An 18,641-nucleotide genomic window follows, 5' to 3' on the forward strand; every position below is an offset into this window, starting at 1 on the left:
TCTGTATAATGTATACATTCTCGTTAGCTACAAATACTTCATGATTAATGGGGAAAGGGAGAAGTATCTATAGAAAGAAATAAAAATTAGAATACAAACTATGGATCCGAGTCTAGATCAAATCTGATTTGTTCAAATTAAACAAACAAAACCACCTGAAACTGCAAGACACTGTCACACCACAAAAAGTGCTAAACACTCTAAACATTAACGAAGATAAATTCTGCAACAATACCAAACAAAAGCAAACAATGTAGACAATCAAATAATTTATGTCATTCATTGTTAATTAATAACTCCAAAAACTGCAACTGAATTAGCTCCCTTGATATTAGTGTCAGGGTTACTACTGAAAAATATATGTCAGATTTCAAAGGCACGATTTTACTTTAGTTTTAATTTTATAATTTCATAAATGTATTAAAACCTCTTATCACCACTGAAATGCTCTATAAAGGGTTTTCTTTTAAAACACACAAGCCAAATTATTTCAGATTCATTTCTGCTGAGAAAGCAAAGTTAATAAAGTTCATTTTTTTGAAATTTATACAGTACTTTCCAGGTCTCAAGTCCAGATAATTGCTGCAATGATTTAACAGACTCAGCAAAGAGCAAAGGCTCCTTCTTCAATTTTAGTGTGAAGTTATATAAAAGAACCAATTTTATGTTTTCCAATGGTCATCCTGCTAGTTAACTATAATGAAAAAAAAAATGTCCATGTTGGTACAAGACCTGATCACCTCTGAAGAGATAAATCAAGGCAACCATTTCTTTTTGGACAATAGTTTTATACTTTAACCCATTATCGTTAAACAAAAGCATCTAAAGTATATATTCTAATTTATCAGTCTAGGAAAAACATAGGAAGAATTAATAATGTCTTCAGAAGAATATTTATAAAAGAAGGAAAGGCAAACTGATGCCAGATGTTCTGGACTGCAACTGGTATCATCCAAGACAATAATAACGGAAGAACAGAAGCTGCAGGTCAAACTGGAGGGTATCAGTTGCCCAACCTCTTTAAAGCTTAGTTTCTGAGGCAAGGCAAAACATTTTGTTTCAGAAATGTTATACCAGAAAGCACAAGTTTCATGTGGATTTTAACTCAGATTTTTTCCCCAATTTATTATATATGGAGCTCAGTATAAGTTGTTCTTATACTTCAGGCATACAAAAACTAAATCATCTGGCATACAAACCTTCTTATCTATAAAAGTCAATCCATAACAGCATTAATGGTTCAAATAAAAGCAGGAAAATATACAGGAGAGGCAAGAAGCAAAATTTTTAGCTTTGTATGATTTATATAGGAGACAAAATCCAGCCACCAACCTCCCAACAAACAATTAAAAAATCCCGCCAAAAATCACACCATGAAGAATGTAAGATATATCTCATTCATTCAAGATCAGGTAAAATTTGTTTATAAAACTGATGGAAGAGAACAAATGCTAAATTATAGTGTTAGTTCTTTGATAAGAAAAATATTTATTTCACTCTGGCCTTTTGCTGGAAATTATTTACCAATAAGGGTGATCAAAGGATATCTGATTTTTTTTTTTGGTTTGATTTTCTAAACAAATAATTATCCTTTCGGATTCTGCCTCTTAGGATTTACTGAACGCAGCCAATTTAAAATATGCATTCCTACCAGTAGGAAGAATTTCGGTCAATTCAAACACAAATATGGGGTTTTTTTTTTCCTGTATAAAATGTTTCACACTACTTCTTCCAGCCTCGCCTAGTCACCTGAAACAATCAAAGGCACAAAGAAGTAAAGGGAGAAAGCACAACAAACCTGTCTGTTGAGCAGGCTGTGGCAGTGGCTGGTTTTGCTGTGTGTTGTAATGAACTGAAGTAACTGGCCGATATTGTTGACTGGAGTGTGGATACTGGCCTGGAGCACAGTAACAGGCTGGCATCTGAAAAAAAAAAAAAGAAGAAGAAGTGTTGGGTTTAATGTATAAGAGACCCATGCATACGTTTCTAAATTAGAATGTAGGCAGATCAAAAGAACCACAAACACCTTGGAAAAGAATTAAACCCAAGCTTAGCAAAAGGTATTGGAAGGATATTCTTTAAATGCTAAAAAAAAAGCCACTTCCCCAAAATGTTAAAAATTGGCTTCATCTGCATTATAGTAGAAAATAATAAAGCATCACAATTTGTCAGTGAGATATTAAAAAATATTATCAGCCACATAGAAAATTCTTAAATAAATCTCATAAGTTCTAATAACAAGCTACTTCTTTCTCAGGAAAAAAAAATACTGCAAATACATAAAACTGACAGTGGATCCGCCATGAAATCATTATTTAATTATTGTCACAAGCATATAGTTCTTTTAAGAGTAGAATTGTTGAGTACAGCTCAATGGGTGTCAAGTTCTAATTTGTTAGTTTTAAATTTCTATAATTAAATGAATAAGCAATACATATTGACAACAAAGTCATAGAGCAGTGTTTCTCAACCTTGACAATTTTAAGGCATGTGGACTTCAACTCCCAGAGTTGCTGGCTGTGGAATTCTGGGAGTTGAAGACCACATGCCTTAAAATTGTCAAGGTTGAGAAACATTGTCATAGAGCCTGTCTACAATAACTTACTCCGTGACGGTTTCTATAGATTTGTATACAATAAGGCAGCCCATGCAAACAGTGCAAGGTACAGGAATCATATGATGTTGGTACTAAAATACATACCCTGGCTACTATTTACTACTGAGCACAGGTTATGATGCCTGTCCTGACCTTAGAACTCTAAAGGGCTTAGGCCTGATTTTCTGCCAGGCTGCCTCTCACATTATAAACCTGATTAGCTACTCAGAGCAGTAGGATATGTTCTTCTGAAGATGCCCACATTGCCAGACAGAGTCTTCTCCTTTCAGGCTACAGATATGCTTCCTAAGAATTACTTACTTAATACTAAGTAATATGGGGGGGGGGGAACGTAACAGGTTTTAATTTGGTTTTGATTTCAATTGCATCCAGTTATCCTTTATTTCATGCATTTTTTAAAATCACTGTAAACGGAGTGTTGCAGTAAACGAAAAAACAAAACAAAAAACCCAAACCCTATTATGGGCTAGCTATGAGTAAACCAAACTGCAGGAACACCAGCTTCACCGAGTTCTACAACACGTGGTAGAAATATCTTGCTACCTGTGGCATTGGTTGCTGCATATATCCCTGTTGCTGAAGAACTTGCTGGTTAACAGGGTGGCTGGATCCACTGTAGTTAGGAGTAGGTTGGCCAGGTGGCGGTGGTGGGGGTGGCGGCGGTGGGGGCGGTGCCGGTGGGGCCGTTGCTATGATAAAGCCAGATTGCTGTGGCGGTGGGAGGACTACTGTAGACTGGAACATGTTGGCATGAGGATCGGCAGCTTCTCCAGATGGCTGTCGGGAGAGACTCATATGGCTAAGTTGGGATCCTAGGTTGTCTTGCTGAAATAAGTAAAAGAGTAACCAAAGGCATTCTTTAGATATAGAATGCAGAAGTTGTTTAACACCAAGGCAAAGCAAGGAATCACAGGGTTTAATTATGGAGAACTATTAAGCTATATTACCGAAAACTATCTTGGAAGTAAACACACAACCCTGCTATTGAACACAGGAGAGAATTACAGAGCTAAGAATCTAAAAATAGTCATACTGCATCTAAACAAAGACTTAAGATGGCAGTACAGAATTGTTTGCCCCAAAGGTCAACCAGTGTCTTATTGGACAACCATTAGCATGTGACAAGAGTTTAGAACTCTTTCCTGCTCTATTTCCCAGTGACTGGTATGGAAAACCATAGCCCTGTAATGCTAACCTAACACTTGTCTTGAATAGTAGACACTAATAGCTTTATCACTAGGAATTTGTCTAAAGCGCCATTAATATCAATTTAAATGAAAAGCTGTATTTGCCTGCCTAGCTTCCGTTAAAATATCAAGCAAACAGCAAAAATGGCAACCAAGGATATTGATGTATGGAGGACCTACCTTGAGACATGGATTAGATGTCTATAAATCTGAGAAATGTAGCTAGGCTGCAAAACTCAAAAAAACAATTTCTGGCACTCATCAAACATTAAAGCCCTGACAGAAAGCTTTCACTGTCATGGAAAATGAGATACCTTAGAAGAGAAAGATATAGAAGGGAAAAGAAAGAAGGGTATTTATACGAAACAAATTCAAAGGTGTACTGAATACTGACAGGCTGCACAAGGGTAATATCAGCAAGCACATTTTTTATATCAGGGAACCAATTATTTCTTTAAAAAATATCTTTTAGGCAAACTAGTAGGTAGACCAGCCTAATTCTTTCCGCTCAACACTCTCTCTGTCTCTCTCTCTCTCTCTCTCTCTCTGTGCTCCTGCCAATAATGGGATTACCTTTGGAGATTACAGCCAGTCAATATTTACATTTCACATGCACACGTAATATATTCTTCCAGCCTAGCAGAGAATCTGTCATGCAGAGAAAAGATGAGTAGAAGATAATATACCACAGTATATTGCTGGGTAGATGAGACTGGCAGGAGCGGGGGTGGATAAGTGACTGTGGAGAACTGAACAGGCTGTGAAGAAGGCTGAAGAGGTCGGATAGGCTGAAGGAGCAATAGTGAACATAAAGCGTTAACAACTGAGTAAGAGGAAATGAAAGTAGGGTTATTTCTTTTATGTAAAATAAAAGTTTTTTTTAAAAAAAACAAACCCAGAAGAGATCTTCAATATCAGTTGTACAAATAAGTTTTAACACAAGGCTCAGATTAATAATCAATCAATCAATCAACACTGGTTCAGCTATCAGTGGGAGAAGATGACAACAATGTGAGATGGCCAGCTTACAATAACCTAAACATATACAAATCAAACGCCCAATGGCTTTAAGAAAATGTATCTTCCTTCACCAATGCTTAAACCGTAAACCATAAAAAATAAGCAACAATTTGTTTAAGCAAGTATAGATAGAACATTTGTATTTGATCTTAGCACCTGTGAGAGGATGTGATTGGTTGCTGGCTGTTGCTGAGGTGGTATGGGAGGTGGCGGCGGCTGAGGAGGTCCAGGCACTTGGTTTCTAATTGGTTGTTGAGGCATTGGAGGATTATACACAACTGGAGTGCCATCTGGATTAATGAATGGCTGACCTACAGGACAATTGTAAAATAATAACAACAATAATACAGCAAAAGGCAACCTGCTAGCTGAATATAAATTAGCTAGTATTTTATTATATTACAGATAATACATTATCAGAATATCCAGTCTAAGTCTTATCTGGCTTGCTTATTTATTTATTTGCAGCACAATTATATTATAAGCTGTCTTATTCACACATTGCTCCTTTTAGCAAATGAATCTGCAGCATAATGTAGACAAGAAGAAAAAAGTGCAAGAAGAAAAAAGGAAGAAAAAAGTGCAAGAAGGAAAAAAAAAGAAAAGAGAAAAGAAAAGAAACCCAAATATAATACTTCGCAATTCTACTAGTGTGCAATTTTAAACACGGGATGCAAAAGAAATTAAAACAAAAAATTCCACTGAAAACAGAGTTTATCATTTTATTTTATTTTATTTTTTTCAAAACATCACTGCATATCTACTCCGGGGAGGATTAAAATGCATACATCTTCCAAAAGAAAAAGAGAAAAGAATATTGGGAAGCAGAGGGAAGGGCAAACAGTTCACGGAAACACGACACATTTCTAAAACATCGTTGTCAAGTCAGTTATTCGAGACAGAGACACAAAAGGGAGAGAGAAAGACAGACAAACTGACACCCACAACTGGATACCAACCTGTTTGGGGGTTGATCAGAATACTTCCAGGTGGTATGCCTGCCGCTTCCAAGGGAAGCAAAAAGAAGCTACCGCTAGAAGACGCCACTTGCCCACTTATGCCACCATCAAAGGAAAGAGAGCTACTAGTGCTGATAGTTGGATAGACGGCAGATGTGCCATGAGAAGGCTGGCTGAGAGCTGTGACTGGAAGAGGTTGCTGGGTGTGAGAAAGAGAACCCGTGGATGACCCTACACTACTAGAAGACTCTGAACCTAGGAAAGGAGTAATGAGAAATGGATTTTACCTAAAGACAGAGTAACAGCATTCACATTTAAATAGGCAGGTTGCTATCTAAAGTTATCCATGTAACTCCCAGCTGAACTACAACAGCCTATTTCCCCAAATCCCACTGCAACTTCTCCAGGTTAGATTCCCATCTACTCCAAATGCCACACAATGAGGGAGAATTAATGACTGCCTGAACTTTGCCTTGGAGCCATGCAAATGGCAATAAAGCAGGATGGCAACAATCTTATTATTATCAATAATTACAACAAATATCTATTCAATGAAGTATCAGGTTGAGATGTTGGAGGCAACTGAAGTGTAAAGTAGTATTCAAAGGACCCATATCTACAAAGCCCCGTACATACAAAGCTGATGAAAAGTTGGGTCTACAGAATTTTAACTTGCTAGTTTTATGTCAACATCAAACTAATCTTAATGATTCCAGCCCTGGATTTAAATCTTACTGATACATTAAGAATATGCACAAGTTTATTCCAAAATGGACTTAAATTTTAAATGTTTGTAGAAAACTTAAAATTGTGATTCTCTGACGAAACAGCAAGTTTTTTTTTATTTACTGAGAAATATATTTGGATTGCCTTTTACAAAGGCATAACAAATAAAATACCTTATTTCTATTTTTTTAATTGATATTCAAATCAATAAAAAGCAAGTCTTATAACTTAAAGATTAAACATAATAAAGGGCTTCAAATCAAAATGAAAAAGATTAGTTTGCTATACTGGTTGTACTCACATTATAGCACAATTTTCTTTATATACTTTTTAAAAACCCTCCACTGTCAAAGCTCTTCTTCATTAATATCAAATGTATATGTTCACAAGATAACCTTATCGTATCACTTGGGCCCACACAAAAAAAGAGAACCCTATTTTAAGAATAAGGATCTAGAAGAATCCTGCTACAAATTCCTTCAGGAACAAATTTAGAGTACAGTATTTGCTCCCAGAAACTTCTTAAACACTTTGAATGTTAGCCGTAAGTGAAGTCCAGCTAGTATTCTTCCTGCCTTCTCCCAAGGCAATGGAGGGGGATGTTCATAATTCAGAAGAGAAGAAGAGAAGATTTTCTGCCAAGAGCCCAAAATTGCTGCAAAGCTGTTGAGCTGTATTTTACCAGTGGTTTTTTTTCCTTCTTGTTTTCAATCATTATGAAAAAATGCCAAATTGGACCTATTGGGTTGTAAAATGAAGCAGAATTCTAAAAGTTACAAATTCACACATTTCCTTTTTTTTTTCTTTGTTCTATATCCTTAATATACTTCTTCCTTTAAATCACCACAAATAGTCTCCCTATTTCAGCTGTGTTGTGCAGCCTGGAGGTGATTTAAATACTTTGAAACAGATTTTGAAAAGTTGACTATATCAGTACATGTCAAAAAGAAAGGATACAGATTTAACGCTTACAACACCTCATTATGTCCAAATTCAGGATTAATTAGACCATTCTTAATCATTTTTTTGTCAATAATTAAGGCCAAGCATGAGCCCGAAAAGCTAGGCAGTCTTACAAAGGTCCAATAAAGAAGTATAAAACTATCGGTAATCAGGACACAATGTTGAGAAGGTCCACCATTTCATAAATTAAATAATGTTATAAACCAGAGGTGTCCAACCTTGGCAACTTTAAGACTTATGGATTTCAACTCCCAGAATTTGCCAGTCAGCCTGGGGAATTATGGAGTTGAACTCCACGAGTCTTAAAGTTGCCAAGCTTGGACATCCCTGATTTTATACCATTACAAGAAAATGATTGATAACTTTTTATCCATCAAAACGAGCCTAAAAGGTCATTTTCCTAAGCAGAAAAGGTCAGGTTCTAGCTCTCATCTGGATCACCACCACTTTTGGTATCCTTAAAAATGTTCACTTGCTTGTGTTAATATGACTGAAAATTTCATAATGCACACTTTTGCCAGCAAAATTAACCCTTAAAAATCATGCCTAATAACAAAAACAATTTTACTTAGCAAACTTGATAAAGCTCCAAAAGAAATTTGGAGTTCCGTTGAAGCTGATACAGCCTAAAAATGAACATAAGAAACAAGGATTTGCTTTTATTGAGTTAGACCATAGATTCATCTTCTCCAATACTGCCTACTTAGGCTTCAGACATATTGACAATAGGCAAAGGACGGTACTGAATTTCGAAGTAATCCCTGATCAACCACAAAACATATGGGGCTACAACAGGAAGGGCATAATTGCCTTACTTTACTCAGAGGTATGGAGCTATAAATCCCCATAAATCGTATCTAAAATATACTATAGAACTTATTGTTGTATGCATCTCCTGAAAGCAACCCCCCATTGCTATTCAGATCAAGGAATCTTTAGAGAATTTTAAGATTTTAGTGGCTATCTCAAAATCATTTTAGGAGACTAACTTAGGAGAAGCTCTCAATATTAATTAATAAAGCAACTTTCTAAAACATACCTGAAACCCTCTTGCAATGTGATAGCCTTAGTTACTGTAATAAAATTTTAATTCCCTGAAATGACAAGCATGAGAGTAACCCTGCATTTCCAGTCTCTCTACTACTTACAGTTATTTCAATGTCTCATCCTGGTCTACTAGCCTATGAAGCTGGCTGGGTTAACAGTGGTCCAAATGCAGAAGATCAACAGCCACCAATTAGGCATGCAATGCATTAAAAGATGTTTTATTTATAAACAGTTCAAAACATTGGTAGGATCAGGAATAGCCACAGTCCTTTCTGATCTATTCAAAATGCTACCAAAGGTGTGTCTAACACTTAAGTGATTATAACTCTGAGCCAAAGAAGCACTATCCAAAAACTGTAACAATGGTGGGTGGGCAGGGGGTGCTTTTTGCAGGCTACCTAGCTATCCCTAGACTTGGATTTTCCAGTGGTACCTGTTTTGGATAGCCTGCCAGTGCTTTTGCTGCTTCCTGTGCTATCGCCTCTTGTCAGAACAGAGATCCCACTGAAGCTGCTGGCTTTGGTCACAGGGGGCTTCAAACTGCGAAGAGAGCTGTCCGAGTCTGTGCTGCTCCACGGACGGGGTTCCGAGTACTTTAGCTCGTTGTCTGTACTGCTCTGGAGACTGTTTGCCGACCTCCCTGAAGCATCCTTGTTGATTCTGTAATCCATAAGGTTAGTTTTTAAAGATAGAAGACTCTTTGCCAAAGCATCAAAAAAGAAAGAAAGAAAGAAAGAAAGAAAGAAAGAAAGAAAGAAAGAAAGAAAGAAAGAAAGAAAGAAAGAAAGAAAGAAAGAAAAGGAAATACGTGCAGAATGCTTTGGGATTTAAAAAAACTAATACATTCAGTACCTAAATATCTGTCGCCTTTGCTGGGTACTGTTGGCTTCATCCTCTTGAATTCTGTTGGCGTGTTCAATAAAATTGTAGCTTAGTACTTTCTCTCATTTGTATTTAGAAAAAAAAACAAGCTTTTTTTTTAAAAAAGAAATACTGATTATGCTTACCTTTTGTCAATAATATAATTCTCTTGGGAACACAGCGACTGGGGAAGAAACAATGTAGAATAAAAATCACCCCCATTAAACGATTCTATCATCAATTCATATTGAAATAAATGTATAAACACCTAGGTGGAAACAACAACTGGTAACCAGTTGCAAGCAATTATTAAAGGAAGATTACCAAATCCTTCAGCCAGGCTAATGTGATCATTCAGACAGGCTTTAAATATAACAAACGGGGAGCAAAGAAACAAAATGTAACTGCTAGTCAACAGAATGTGCAGGGTCTATGACAATTCACCAAGGCCAACTTGCCATGGGACAACTCGTTGCGGGACAAGAGTTACACTAATATCAAAGAAATGGTGGAATAGAACCTTTAAAGAAAGGATGTAAAAGGAGAGGCAGAATGAAATGTGAACGACAAAAATTAAAATAATTATTTATTTTAAATCATTGAATTGTTAAATTGTCCTACGGCGAGTTTACTGGTGGCCAGTTGTCCATAGCGAGTTGTCCTGGGACATGTTGCCTGTGGGGAATTGGCTGCATCAGATTGGCCGTGACGAGTTGTCTGCGAGTTGTCTTGCAATTCGCTGCAGCCAACTCACCTCAGCCAACTCATCAAGGGTATGACTGTTCTCTGTTGTAGAGAAACAGAGGAAACCACAGCAGGATTTATTACTCTTTGTTTCACTATCTTTTATTTGCAAGCTAGGAGAAAACGAAGCTGGACAAACAATTGTTGGGTGTACTCTTAATTTTAAAGTTAATTTAAAACCTGTCAACCTACCATCTCTGAGCCTTGGCTGCTGTTCTTAGAAAATGCAAAATTACCACAATATGAATGATTAAAACAAGTATATGACTATCACCTGTATAAACAGATGCCCAGACTTTACCAACACCCATGGCTAACATAATTGTTATGAACAATCTCTCCATAAGAACAGGAAACGGGAAACCCCCAGCCTAGCAACCTAGCCCCCAGCAACCAATTTGTTGCTCTATCCACTACTTTATAAATGTTCCCTTAATGCAATCATGAATGGGAATGCAGAGACAATTTTTCCAAATATTTTGAGCACTTTAATTATGCACTTTAACTTTATTGTTCTTACACACAGTCCAAGATACTGTGGACATTCCTTAATACCTACATCTTGTGCAAATATTCGTTCTCTAGCTCTCTGGTACTCTTCTTCTCGCTCTTCTATAGATTTGCTTCTTCTGTCATCTTTTAATCGTATTCGCATCTAAATTAAATAAGTTGTTAATTGCTGATTTATATTGCGCAATATAAGTTTGCAGTCAAGATACTGTTATGTTCCATATTTACCTGATTATCATCTTTGTCTAGACTAGAATTCTCTCGTTTCAGGATGTACCGTTTTTGAAAATCTTCACTTTTTTCATCTTTTATATGTTCGCAAAACTTCTGGTCAGGTCTTTTGAAAAAAAAAAGATTAAAATAAAATAAATAATTATAAATACGAAGGAAGTTTTTTGTGGTCCTTAGGTTTGAGGAAAATAAAATTGTAAGATACATGTGGACAACAGGCCATTTAGTGGTACAAAGGTTATCAGAATATCTTGTAGGTTTTACTTTTCTTTCACACATTGGAAATCTATGAGGAGAATCTGATACCGACTTTGGAGCTGCTACATCTTGATTTGTCATTTTTCCGCTGAAGGAATTGTATGTGTGTTCCGATGGAAGGCAGCAAGTTAACATACCTAGCAGTTAGCATATCCAAAGTTACTTCAAAGAAATGTAAGGTTTAATGATATTTAATAAAAGGATGGGAGAATGGAAAAGGAATTCAAATTTTAGAATTTGTTTAATTTTAAGTCCTTTTCCAAAATTGCCAGACTTTATCATATCACTAAACACAAAAGAATAAGCCAACTTGATTGTTACATTTTCAACTATTTTTAGAAAATTAATTAATTATTAATTCACAAAAATAAATGTTTAATAATGAAGCATAAGGTGATACATCTGGGCTAATTCTGTTTTCAATACCTTACTTTTGATATACTGCTTATTACCCCATTTTTTTTAAAAAAAACTTTTTTTCTGTGGATTCTTTAAATTTTGGCTATTACTAAAAGACATGGAAGCAGAGAAATGAATGTTTTAGGGGCAAAGAAAGATTTCAGAACAAACCTGTACATGCCTACAGTTATAAAGTCCTACTTTTGATGACATAATGAGATACTTTTAGCTTTTAAACATCCAACTTCCAGGGTACTAAGAAATTTTTGTAAAAAATTTTTTCAAGGTGTTAGAAATAATTATGATTGTGGTCCATAAAAACATACAAAGTTATATGTCCTCACACGCTTGTTACTTGAGAAATTTGCAAAAAAGCAGGATCGAGTTTCTTTTTAATTCCCGAATTGCACTGTCAATGACGAAATAATGCTCAAACACTACCTAAGAATTGTTGGATGCCAGAATGTAATTAGCAGGCACTTCGGAAAACCTTTAGACTGTCTTACCTCATTTTTTTCTTAAAGGTCCCTGAATTTACTGCCCTGCCATCACCACTCCACTCCACTGAGTCGTCCCAGTGTGCCCTGGGTTGATGATGTCATTAACAGCACAGACCGGCACTGGAGCGGGGTATCTCCCTATGAGGAAAAGGTAAGTTGGGTTTTAGATTGCCAAGGTTTTCCAGCTAAATTCTTATTTTAAATCCCCCGAGATATAAAATAAGAACACTGAAAACCTTTGAATGATTTACATTGTCTATTGGTCCAAGGAAATGCCTGCTAATTATACCTGGGTCTTCCAGATTCTAGCTGAGATTGCCTTTGCCATGGAAGTATTCTAAATATAGCTTGTTCTCCAAAAACTTCATCAACAGCTGCTACAATGCTGTTCCCAAACCATCTCAGGCAGAGGGTTTAACGAATGGATGCAGTTATCCACTGCATCTGGTTACATTAAATTTTAAATAGAACTTTTGGTCCCCTAGTTCAGTGTTTCCCAAACTTGACAATTTTAAGGCATGTGGACTTCAACTCCCAGAATTCCATAGCCAGCATTGCTGACTGTGGAATTCTGGGAGTTGAAGTCCTCATGCCTTAAAATTGTCAAGTTTGGGAAACACTGCCCTAGTTTATTTCTCCAACTAAGCAAGGGGGGGAGGAGGAAGGGTTGTGTATTGAAATACGACACAATTAATGGAGTACTAAAATGGAATCACTCCAAGTAGTCAGTAATTACCAGATTCTGCTTTTCTGCAAAGTCCAATTTAGCTAATTAAAAAAAAAAAAAAAAGACAGAGGCAAAACTTCTTCCTCTATTGTGATAGCCAGTTCATATGCTGGAGTTTTTTTTCCCCCCAAAGAAATATGTCTTTTTCTAGAAGCAAATTACTGTAACTCAGAAATAAATTTTTTTTTTACACAATGAAAACAGGATATATTTTTAAGAGGTATAATGGATAGATTTTTTTTCTTTCTTTCTCCAAATCCAAAAGAAAATTCTGTAATTGTGATTTTTACAGAATTAAGGATAATTCATGCAGAGATACTGTAATTATCCTGCCTTAGTCATAAACTCAAACATCCATTACTGATGGAACTCAACTCAATGACAAACGAACAAACAAAGTAAGTAAATAATATTTAAAAAAAGAACAGCAACTTACATTCTGGTACTGCTCGTTTTATTCACGATCACCGACTTCCCACTCTGGTCCACGTTGTGTTCCAGGCCGAAATAAGCAGCTACTCTGTGCAATAACATTCTATGGTACGAGGTCATTGGGGGGAATTTTTTTCGTGGGATTCTGAAAAGAAGCAAGTACTTTTTAGGCTGACATAAGCCTCAGGTCATCTCCTATAATTATACATAGTCCAATGACACTTACTCATTATTCCCAATGAAATCTAAGATTTCCTGTTCTAATTTCAGCAGCATCATTCTGTCCCTGGAAGGCAAAATGTAACATTCGTTAGCGGGGGAAAGAGTAAAGTAGGACATACTTTCAGAGCCTGTAAACATATTAAATCAGTATATTCTCCATATTAAAAGAATTATACCAAGTGTCTGCTGAGGAAAAACCCAACAATATTAATGATTGGACAGTACTTAGCACCTCCTTTGATTTCAAATAGCTTAGGTGGCTTAGGAATAATCTGCATTGTTTTGTCTTGACCAAGTTAAGATAAATTATCACTATTTTTTTTCCTAAGGACTTTAATGACTGCTCAGTTGTGAATATTTTTGCCACTTTGGGCTAGTCGGACTAATTCACCAGAATGTGGGGGGATAAAACAAGATCCCCTTGATTAACCCCATTCTGTCAACTGTAACTGTATCTTGTGTAAATGAATGCTTATTAAACAAATGTACAGAGAGATTTCACTGAATCTTCTGACAATGAGTACTGTTGCTATGTTACTTGGTCGCCATTTTATATTTACATATTGCATATTTAATGAGATATTTTTTATTTTGAGGGTTTTTTTAAAAGTATGCCATGATAATCACATTGTTTGGTTAGCCTTATAGTTCTTAAAATAAGTAAGTATAGTTGAACAAAATGGGACATAGGCTCAAATGATGTAGAATTGCATATTAAGAGCATAAGCCCTTTAGCCTTATGAGAAGCAGTCCTTATCCTAAGGACTGTACCTAAATAAGAAATTAATTTATGGTATATATTGTATCACTCTTGATGTGTGTCTGGGAGGGGGGGAGAGAGAAACCATCAGGAAAAATTAATGTAACTCATTTTCGGTTCAGATTAATTAAAGGTTAATTAAACCCTGGCATTAGAATAAGAAGTCTATGTATTGAGCTATGGTAACCTTGAAATCTGCAAAAAGTAAATTTTGACCACAAGAATGTTTATCGTTTTATGGCACAGAAAAGCAATAGGCAAAAATTGTTTGGAAAGAGAAGGGTTTTTTTCCTTTAAATAATGAGTAAAAGTGCAAAATAGGAGGTGGAAGGTATATTGGATTTGTTCCCATCTTGAGTTATTTGTAAAAATAATAAAGGTGAGATACAAATCAATCAATCAAATAAAATCAAATTATAATAGCACTGATTGCAAAGCATGAATATCTGAATGGGTAAGGATAGTTGTGTGTGAGAAACAGAAAATTTGCTATAAACAGATGAAGTGTAAGGTGACTAGACTAGACTAGACTAGACTAGACTTCTTTATTGGCCAAGTGTGATTAGACACACAAGGAATTTGTCTCCGGTGCATAAGCTCACAGTGTACATACAAACAGCAATTATTAGATCATAGATCATAATTACAATGATTAATCATTACAAACAATTGATAAATCACAAGATACCAATAGGAGAAGATAGTAGGGAAGATACAAAGATAAAAAGAAATGAGACAGTGCTGTGGGAATGAAGTGTTCAGCAGAGTGATGGCACCGGGGGGAGGGGGGAACTATCTTTGTGTCTGATTGTTTTGGCATGCAATGCTTTAAAGCAGCATCCTGAGGGGAAAGTTGTAATAGATCATATCCAGGATGTGAGGGGTCTGTAGATACTTTCTCAATCCTCTTTCTGGTTTGTGCAGTATACAGATCCTCAATGGAAGGCAGGCTAGTTCCAATTGTTTTTTTCTGCAGTCTTAAGTATCCATTGAAGTCTGTACTTGTTGTCTGTTTGGTTGCTGTGCAATTATTTTACAGGTAAATAATTTTAATTAGCAATTATTAAATCATTTAATGTGTATGTGTTTGTCTTGGCCCTAAACTTTTTGGCATATGGGTTCTGAATGATATGTATACTATATGAGCATAAATAGATGACACACACATCACAGTCACCGATTTATTATATGGGGCAGATATGCTAAGATTGCTTTCAGCAACTCCAAAGTTGACAAGATGGAGAAGATGGGTTTTGTCTAAAAAATTTTTTTAAATCTCTTTCAGGAAGGTGGCCACTACTGAGTTAAATTCAAAGCAGTTTTCCTCTCAGGTAGCAATAGCAATAGCACTTAAAACGTATGTACCATTTCATAGTGCTTTACAGCTCTCTCTAAGCGGTTTAGAGTCAGCCTATTGCCCCCCAACAATCTGGGTCTTCATTTTACCAGCGTCAGAAGGATGAAAGGCTGAGTCAACCTTGAGAGGGTCAGAATCAAACTCCTAGCAGTGGAATGCAGAGTTAGTCTGCAACACTGCATTCTAGCCACTGCACCCCCACAGCTCATATAGGTAGCTGTATCATATATAAACACTTCAAAATGCCCAGAATTCCTTTCTAAATTCCATGGCATCCAAAACATGGAAACAAATGACAGATAAACTAGAGGTGTACTTAAAAAAAGAAAAAAGGCAAATTGATTGGTTTCTGAATATACCAAGGAAGTTAAAAAAAAAAAGCTATTAAATCAATCAAACACCTCCAAAAGGAAAGCAAGTATTCTTGTCTATCTCACTAGCCAGGAACGAGGAATTTAATGCCATCTAGATATACTAGACTAGAGAACATCTTCCCCCCCCTTGGCGAAGATAAAGGGTAGATTAGGAGTAAGAGTCCAAGATATTTGGAAGTTGTCAGTATTGTCTCTTCCTGAACTCAAGATTACTTTGAGAAGAACAAGCTGCATAGACACAGGATTCTAGTGAATTGCTTAAGTTCAGATATCTGCGGTGGTCTGTCGCCAGGTACTGGGCCTTATTTTGTGTGGTTGCTATCTTATCTCAATGCAACATAGTGGTTTCCTCTGAGAGAAGCAAGGAATTGAATTTATAGCTTTAGTTTATTCTGAATTCTACCTCTACCTCAGGGGTGTCAAATTCAATTTCATTGAGGGCTGCATCAACATTGTGGTTGCTCTCGGGGAGGGGCAGGTGGGTGTGGCCAGGGTGGGTGAGGCCTACTGGGTGGGCATGGCTAGCTCTACATCGTTTGCGTCAAGGGTGTTTGCGGGGGCTCAGCCTCTTGGTACTGTGAGAAGACCGCCCCACTGCCTTCCAAAACCCCTCCCCTGGAGCCCATCAAGCCGGATATGTGAAGTAGGCTAGGGCCATTTGCTGGCCACTTCCAGGCGATGCATGCACCCAGGGGGCGGGGCCAATGCAGCAAGGGCTGGTTCCTCGCTGTTTCCAGACGGCCTTGTGGAGCTAAGACTGAATATGTTTCAGCATAGATAGCCATCACAAAATTGTACATTGGCTCCCAGCCGTCACTGTTTCTAGTATGGCTTTGTGGGTCACATGAAACCACTTCGCAGGCCGCATCTGGTCCCTGGGCCTTGTGTTTGACATGTCTGCTCTAGCTGCTTCTTTTTGCAAGAAGTTATACTGCTGTCTTTGGATGAGTCATCAACCTATCATGTTACCATATCAACAAACCATAGGCAGGCAATGATTTGTAGCTGCACTGTTTCAAAGGGGAAAAAAATAACATGCTCCAGGCAAGTTTGCAGCCAACCACAATTGCTGCCTTTGAATGCAGTCATGGCAACTGATTTTACCTAACATTAGAAAAAAAAAAAACTAATATCATACATTTCTGTTTAAAGCTATTTCCCACAATTGTCAACACAATATTGATCATAATTTCTGATGCAAACTGCAGTTCATGTAAAATTGAATAAAAAGCTCCCAGACTCTTTCTCACAACTATACAAGAAGCAAAGAATCAGCACCTTCTCTTGTGACTTTGTTCTTGTTGTGCTCACATAATTTGGTGTGAATTCTAAATATGGTTACTGTAGCTCATGCTTGCATAAGCTAAACTAAACCTCAACTAAAAAGATTTCTGAAAGCATTCCTGTATTTAACAGTGCTTTCCTATGCACAACCAAGAGAGCCTTATGAATGCATCAAAAGGTAGAATAAAAATAATATTAGAGGCTCCATCAGTTTGAAAAAGAATGTGCAGAACAATATGACTTCAAAGGTTTTTAATAAACTATCCAATAATAGAGCAAAATGTACAAATAGACCAAAAGAAAATGAGTAAGAAATTCTGTAAATAATATATACATTCATTTCAACATGAACAACATCATTGACACTTGTTTACCTGGGATTGTTTTTCAATGTATTAACTAAAAACTCGTGTAGATCTATACCAGTTGAATCTGTATACTCTTGACTAGAATCTAAAAGAAAAATAAATCCACAGTTACGGAGAACGCGTTAATTCTTTCAATGAAACCAAGCCATTAATATTTTAAGTTTACACAATAGCAGCTAGGATGACAAAGTCTGAAAGTTTAATGTCACCCTGGCTTGGATAGTTGACTGCTTCTTTATCAACAGAAAATGTGAGGGGGGAGGGAGAAAATCTCTCTTACTTTTGCCTCCCTATCTTATAGATCTCTCAATCCTTCGGATGGTAAAGGACTGTAAAACAAGTGAGCAGGCCAGGAGAATGGGTCTATTTTATTTCATTTATGTCAGGCCCATTTTAGGGTTTATTCTGCAATATTCATGCGTTTTGCATTTCAGAGTAGTGGTAAAACAGTCTGTTGGTTTTCAACAATATTCCCAAAGTTGCAACAGTGGAATATGACCTGTATGTTGTCCTGAGCCACAAGGTGCTCACCCTACTCGGGAAGGAAGTTTGAAGTAAAACATATGAGCACTAATCTTACTGAAAGAAAAAAAACCCACTTAAGCCAATGTGTGAAATTCATTAATATTGACATTTCTACCTCCCAAAAGATCACATTTCAAAAACGTCTCACATCAGAAATCTTATATACATGATATGCTAGTGTTCTGAGTTTGCATGTCTTCCTTTTTAAATTGTTGTTGTTAGTTGCGAAGTCGTGTCCGACCCATCATGACCCCACGGACAAACTTCTTCCAGGCCTTCCTGTCCTTTACCATCTTCTGGGGTTCATTTAAGCTCAAGCTTACTGCTTCAGTGACTCCATCCAGCCCCCTCATTCTCTGTCGTCCCATTCTTTTGTTGCCCTCAATCTTTCCCAGCATTAGGCTCTTCTCCAGTGAGTCCTTCCTAGCACACTCCCATTACTTTTGAGCATGCAATTCCCAGAGAAAACTGGGTCTAAGATAGCCTAACTGCTCAGCTAAACCAACTCTCTATTTGACATGAAGATAAGGGGATTATATACTTTCAGTACTAATTAGGCATCTCTGGGAG

The 18,641-nt window shown here is 36.8% G+C and overlaps 1 protein-coding gene across 11 annotated transcripts in view; it reads right to left on the minus strand.

The window, feature by feature from the left end:
- The window catches only part of R3HDM1 (R3H domain containing 1), a 96,716-nt gene that overhangs the window by 24,012 nt on the left and 54,063 nt on the right, over positions 1–18,641 (minus strand). For 4 of the 11 annotated variants that reach the window (XM_039342350.1, XM_039342356.1, XM_039342351.1 and 1 more), the window contains 13 exons: positions 17,553–17,631; positions 13,408–13,467; positions 13,186–13,326; positions 10,863–10,971; positions 10,684–10,779; positions 9,527–9,564; positions 9,372–9,422; positions 8,953–9,179; positions 5,784–6,038; positions 4,981–5,135; positions 4,491–4,592; positions 3,161–3,442; positions 1,799–1,922 (listed from right to left, as the gene is read on the minus strand). In XM_039342350.1, the coding sequence (XP_039198284.1) occupies positions 1,799–1,922; positions 3,161–3,442; positions 4,491–4,592; positions 4,981–5,135; positions 5,784–6,038; positions 8,953–9,179; positions 9,372–9,422; positions 9,527–9,564; positions 10,684–10,779; positions 10,863–10,971; positions 13,186–13,326; positions 13,408–13,467; positions 17,553–17,631 (1,719 nt within the window). The remainder of the gene's footprint in view (positions 1–1,798; positions 1,923–3,160; positions 3,443–4,490; positions 4,593–4,980; positions 5,136–5,783; positions 6,039–8,952; positions 9,180–9,371; positions 9,423–9,526; positions 9,565–10,683; positions 10,780–10,862; positions 10,972–13,185; positions 13,327–13,407; positions 13,468–17,552; positions 17,632–18,641) is intronic. The other 7 variants (XM_039342360.1, XM_039342361.1, XM_039342353.1 and 4 more) reach the window with 6 other exon arrangements.

This window comes from Crotalus tigris, unplaced genomic scaffold, assembly GCF_016545835.1.
Source record: "Crotalus tigris isolate CLP2741 ecotype Arizona unplaced genomic scaffold, ASM1654583v1 scf7180000017790.654992, whole genome shotgun sequence".
Lineage (NCBI taxonomy): Eukaryota > Metazoa > Chordata > Lepidosauria > Squamata > Viperidae > Crotalus > Crotalus tigris.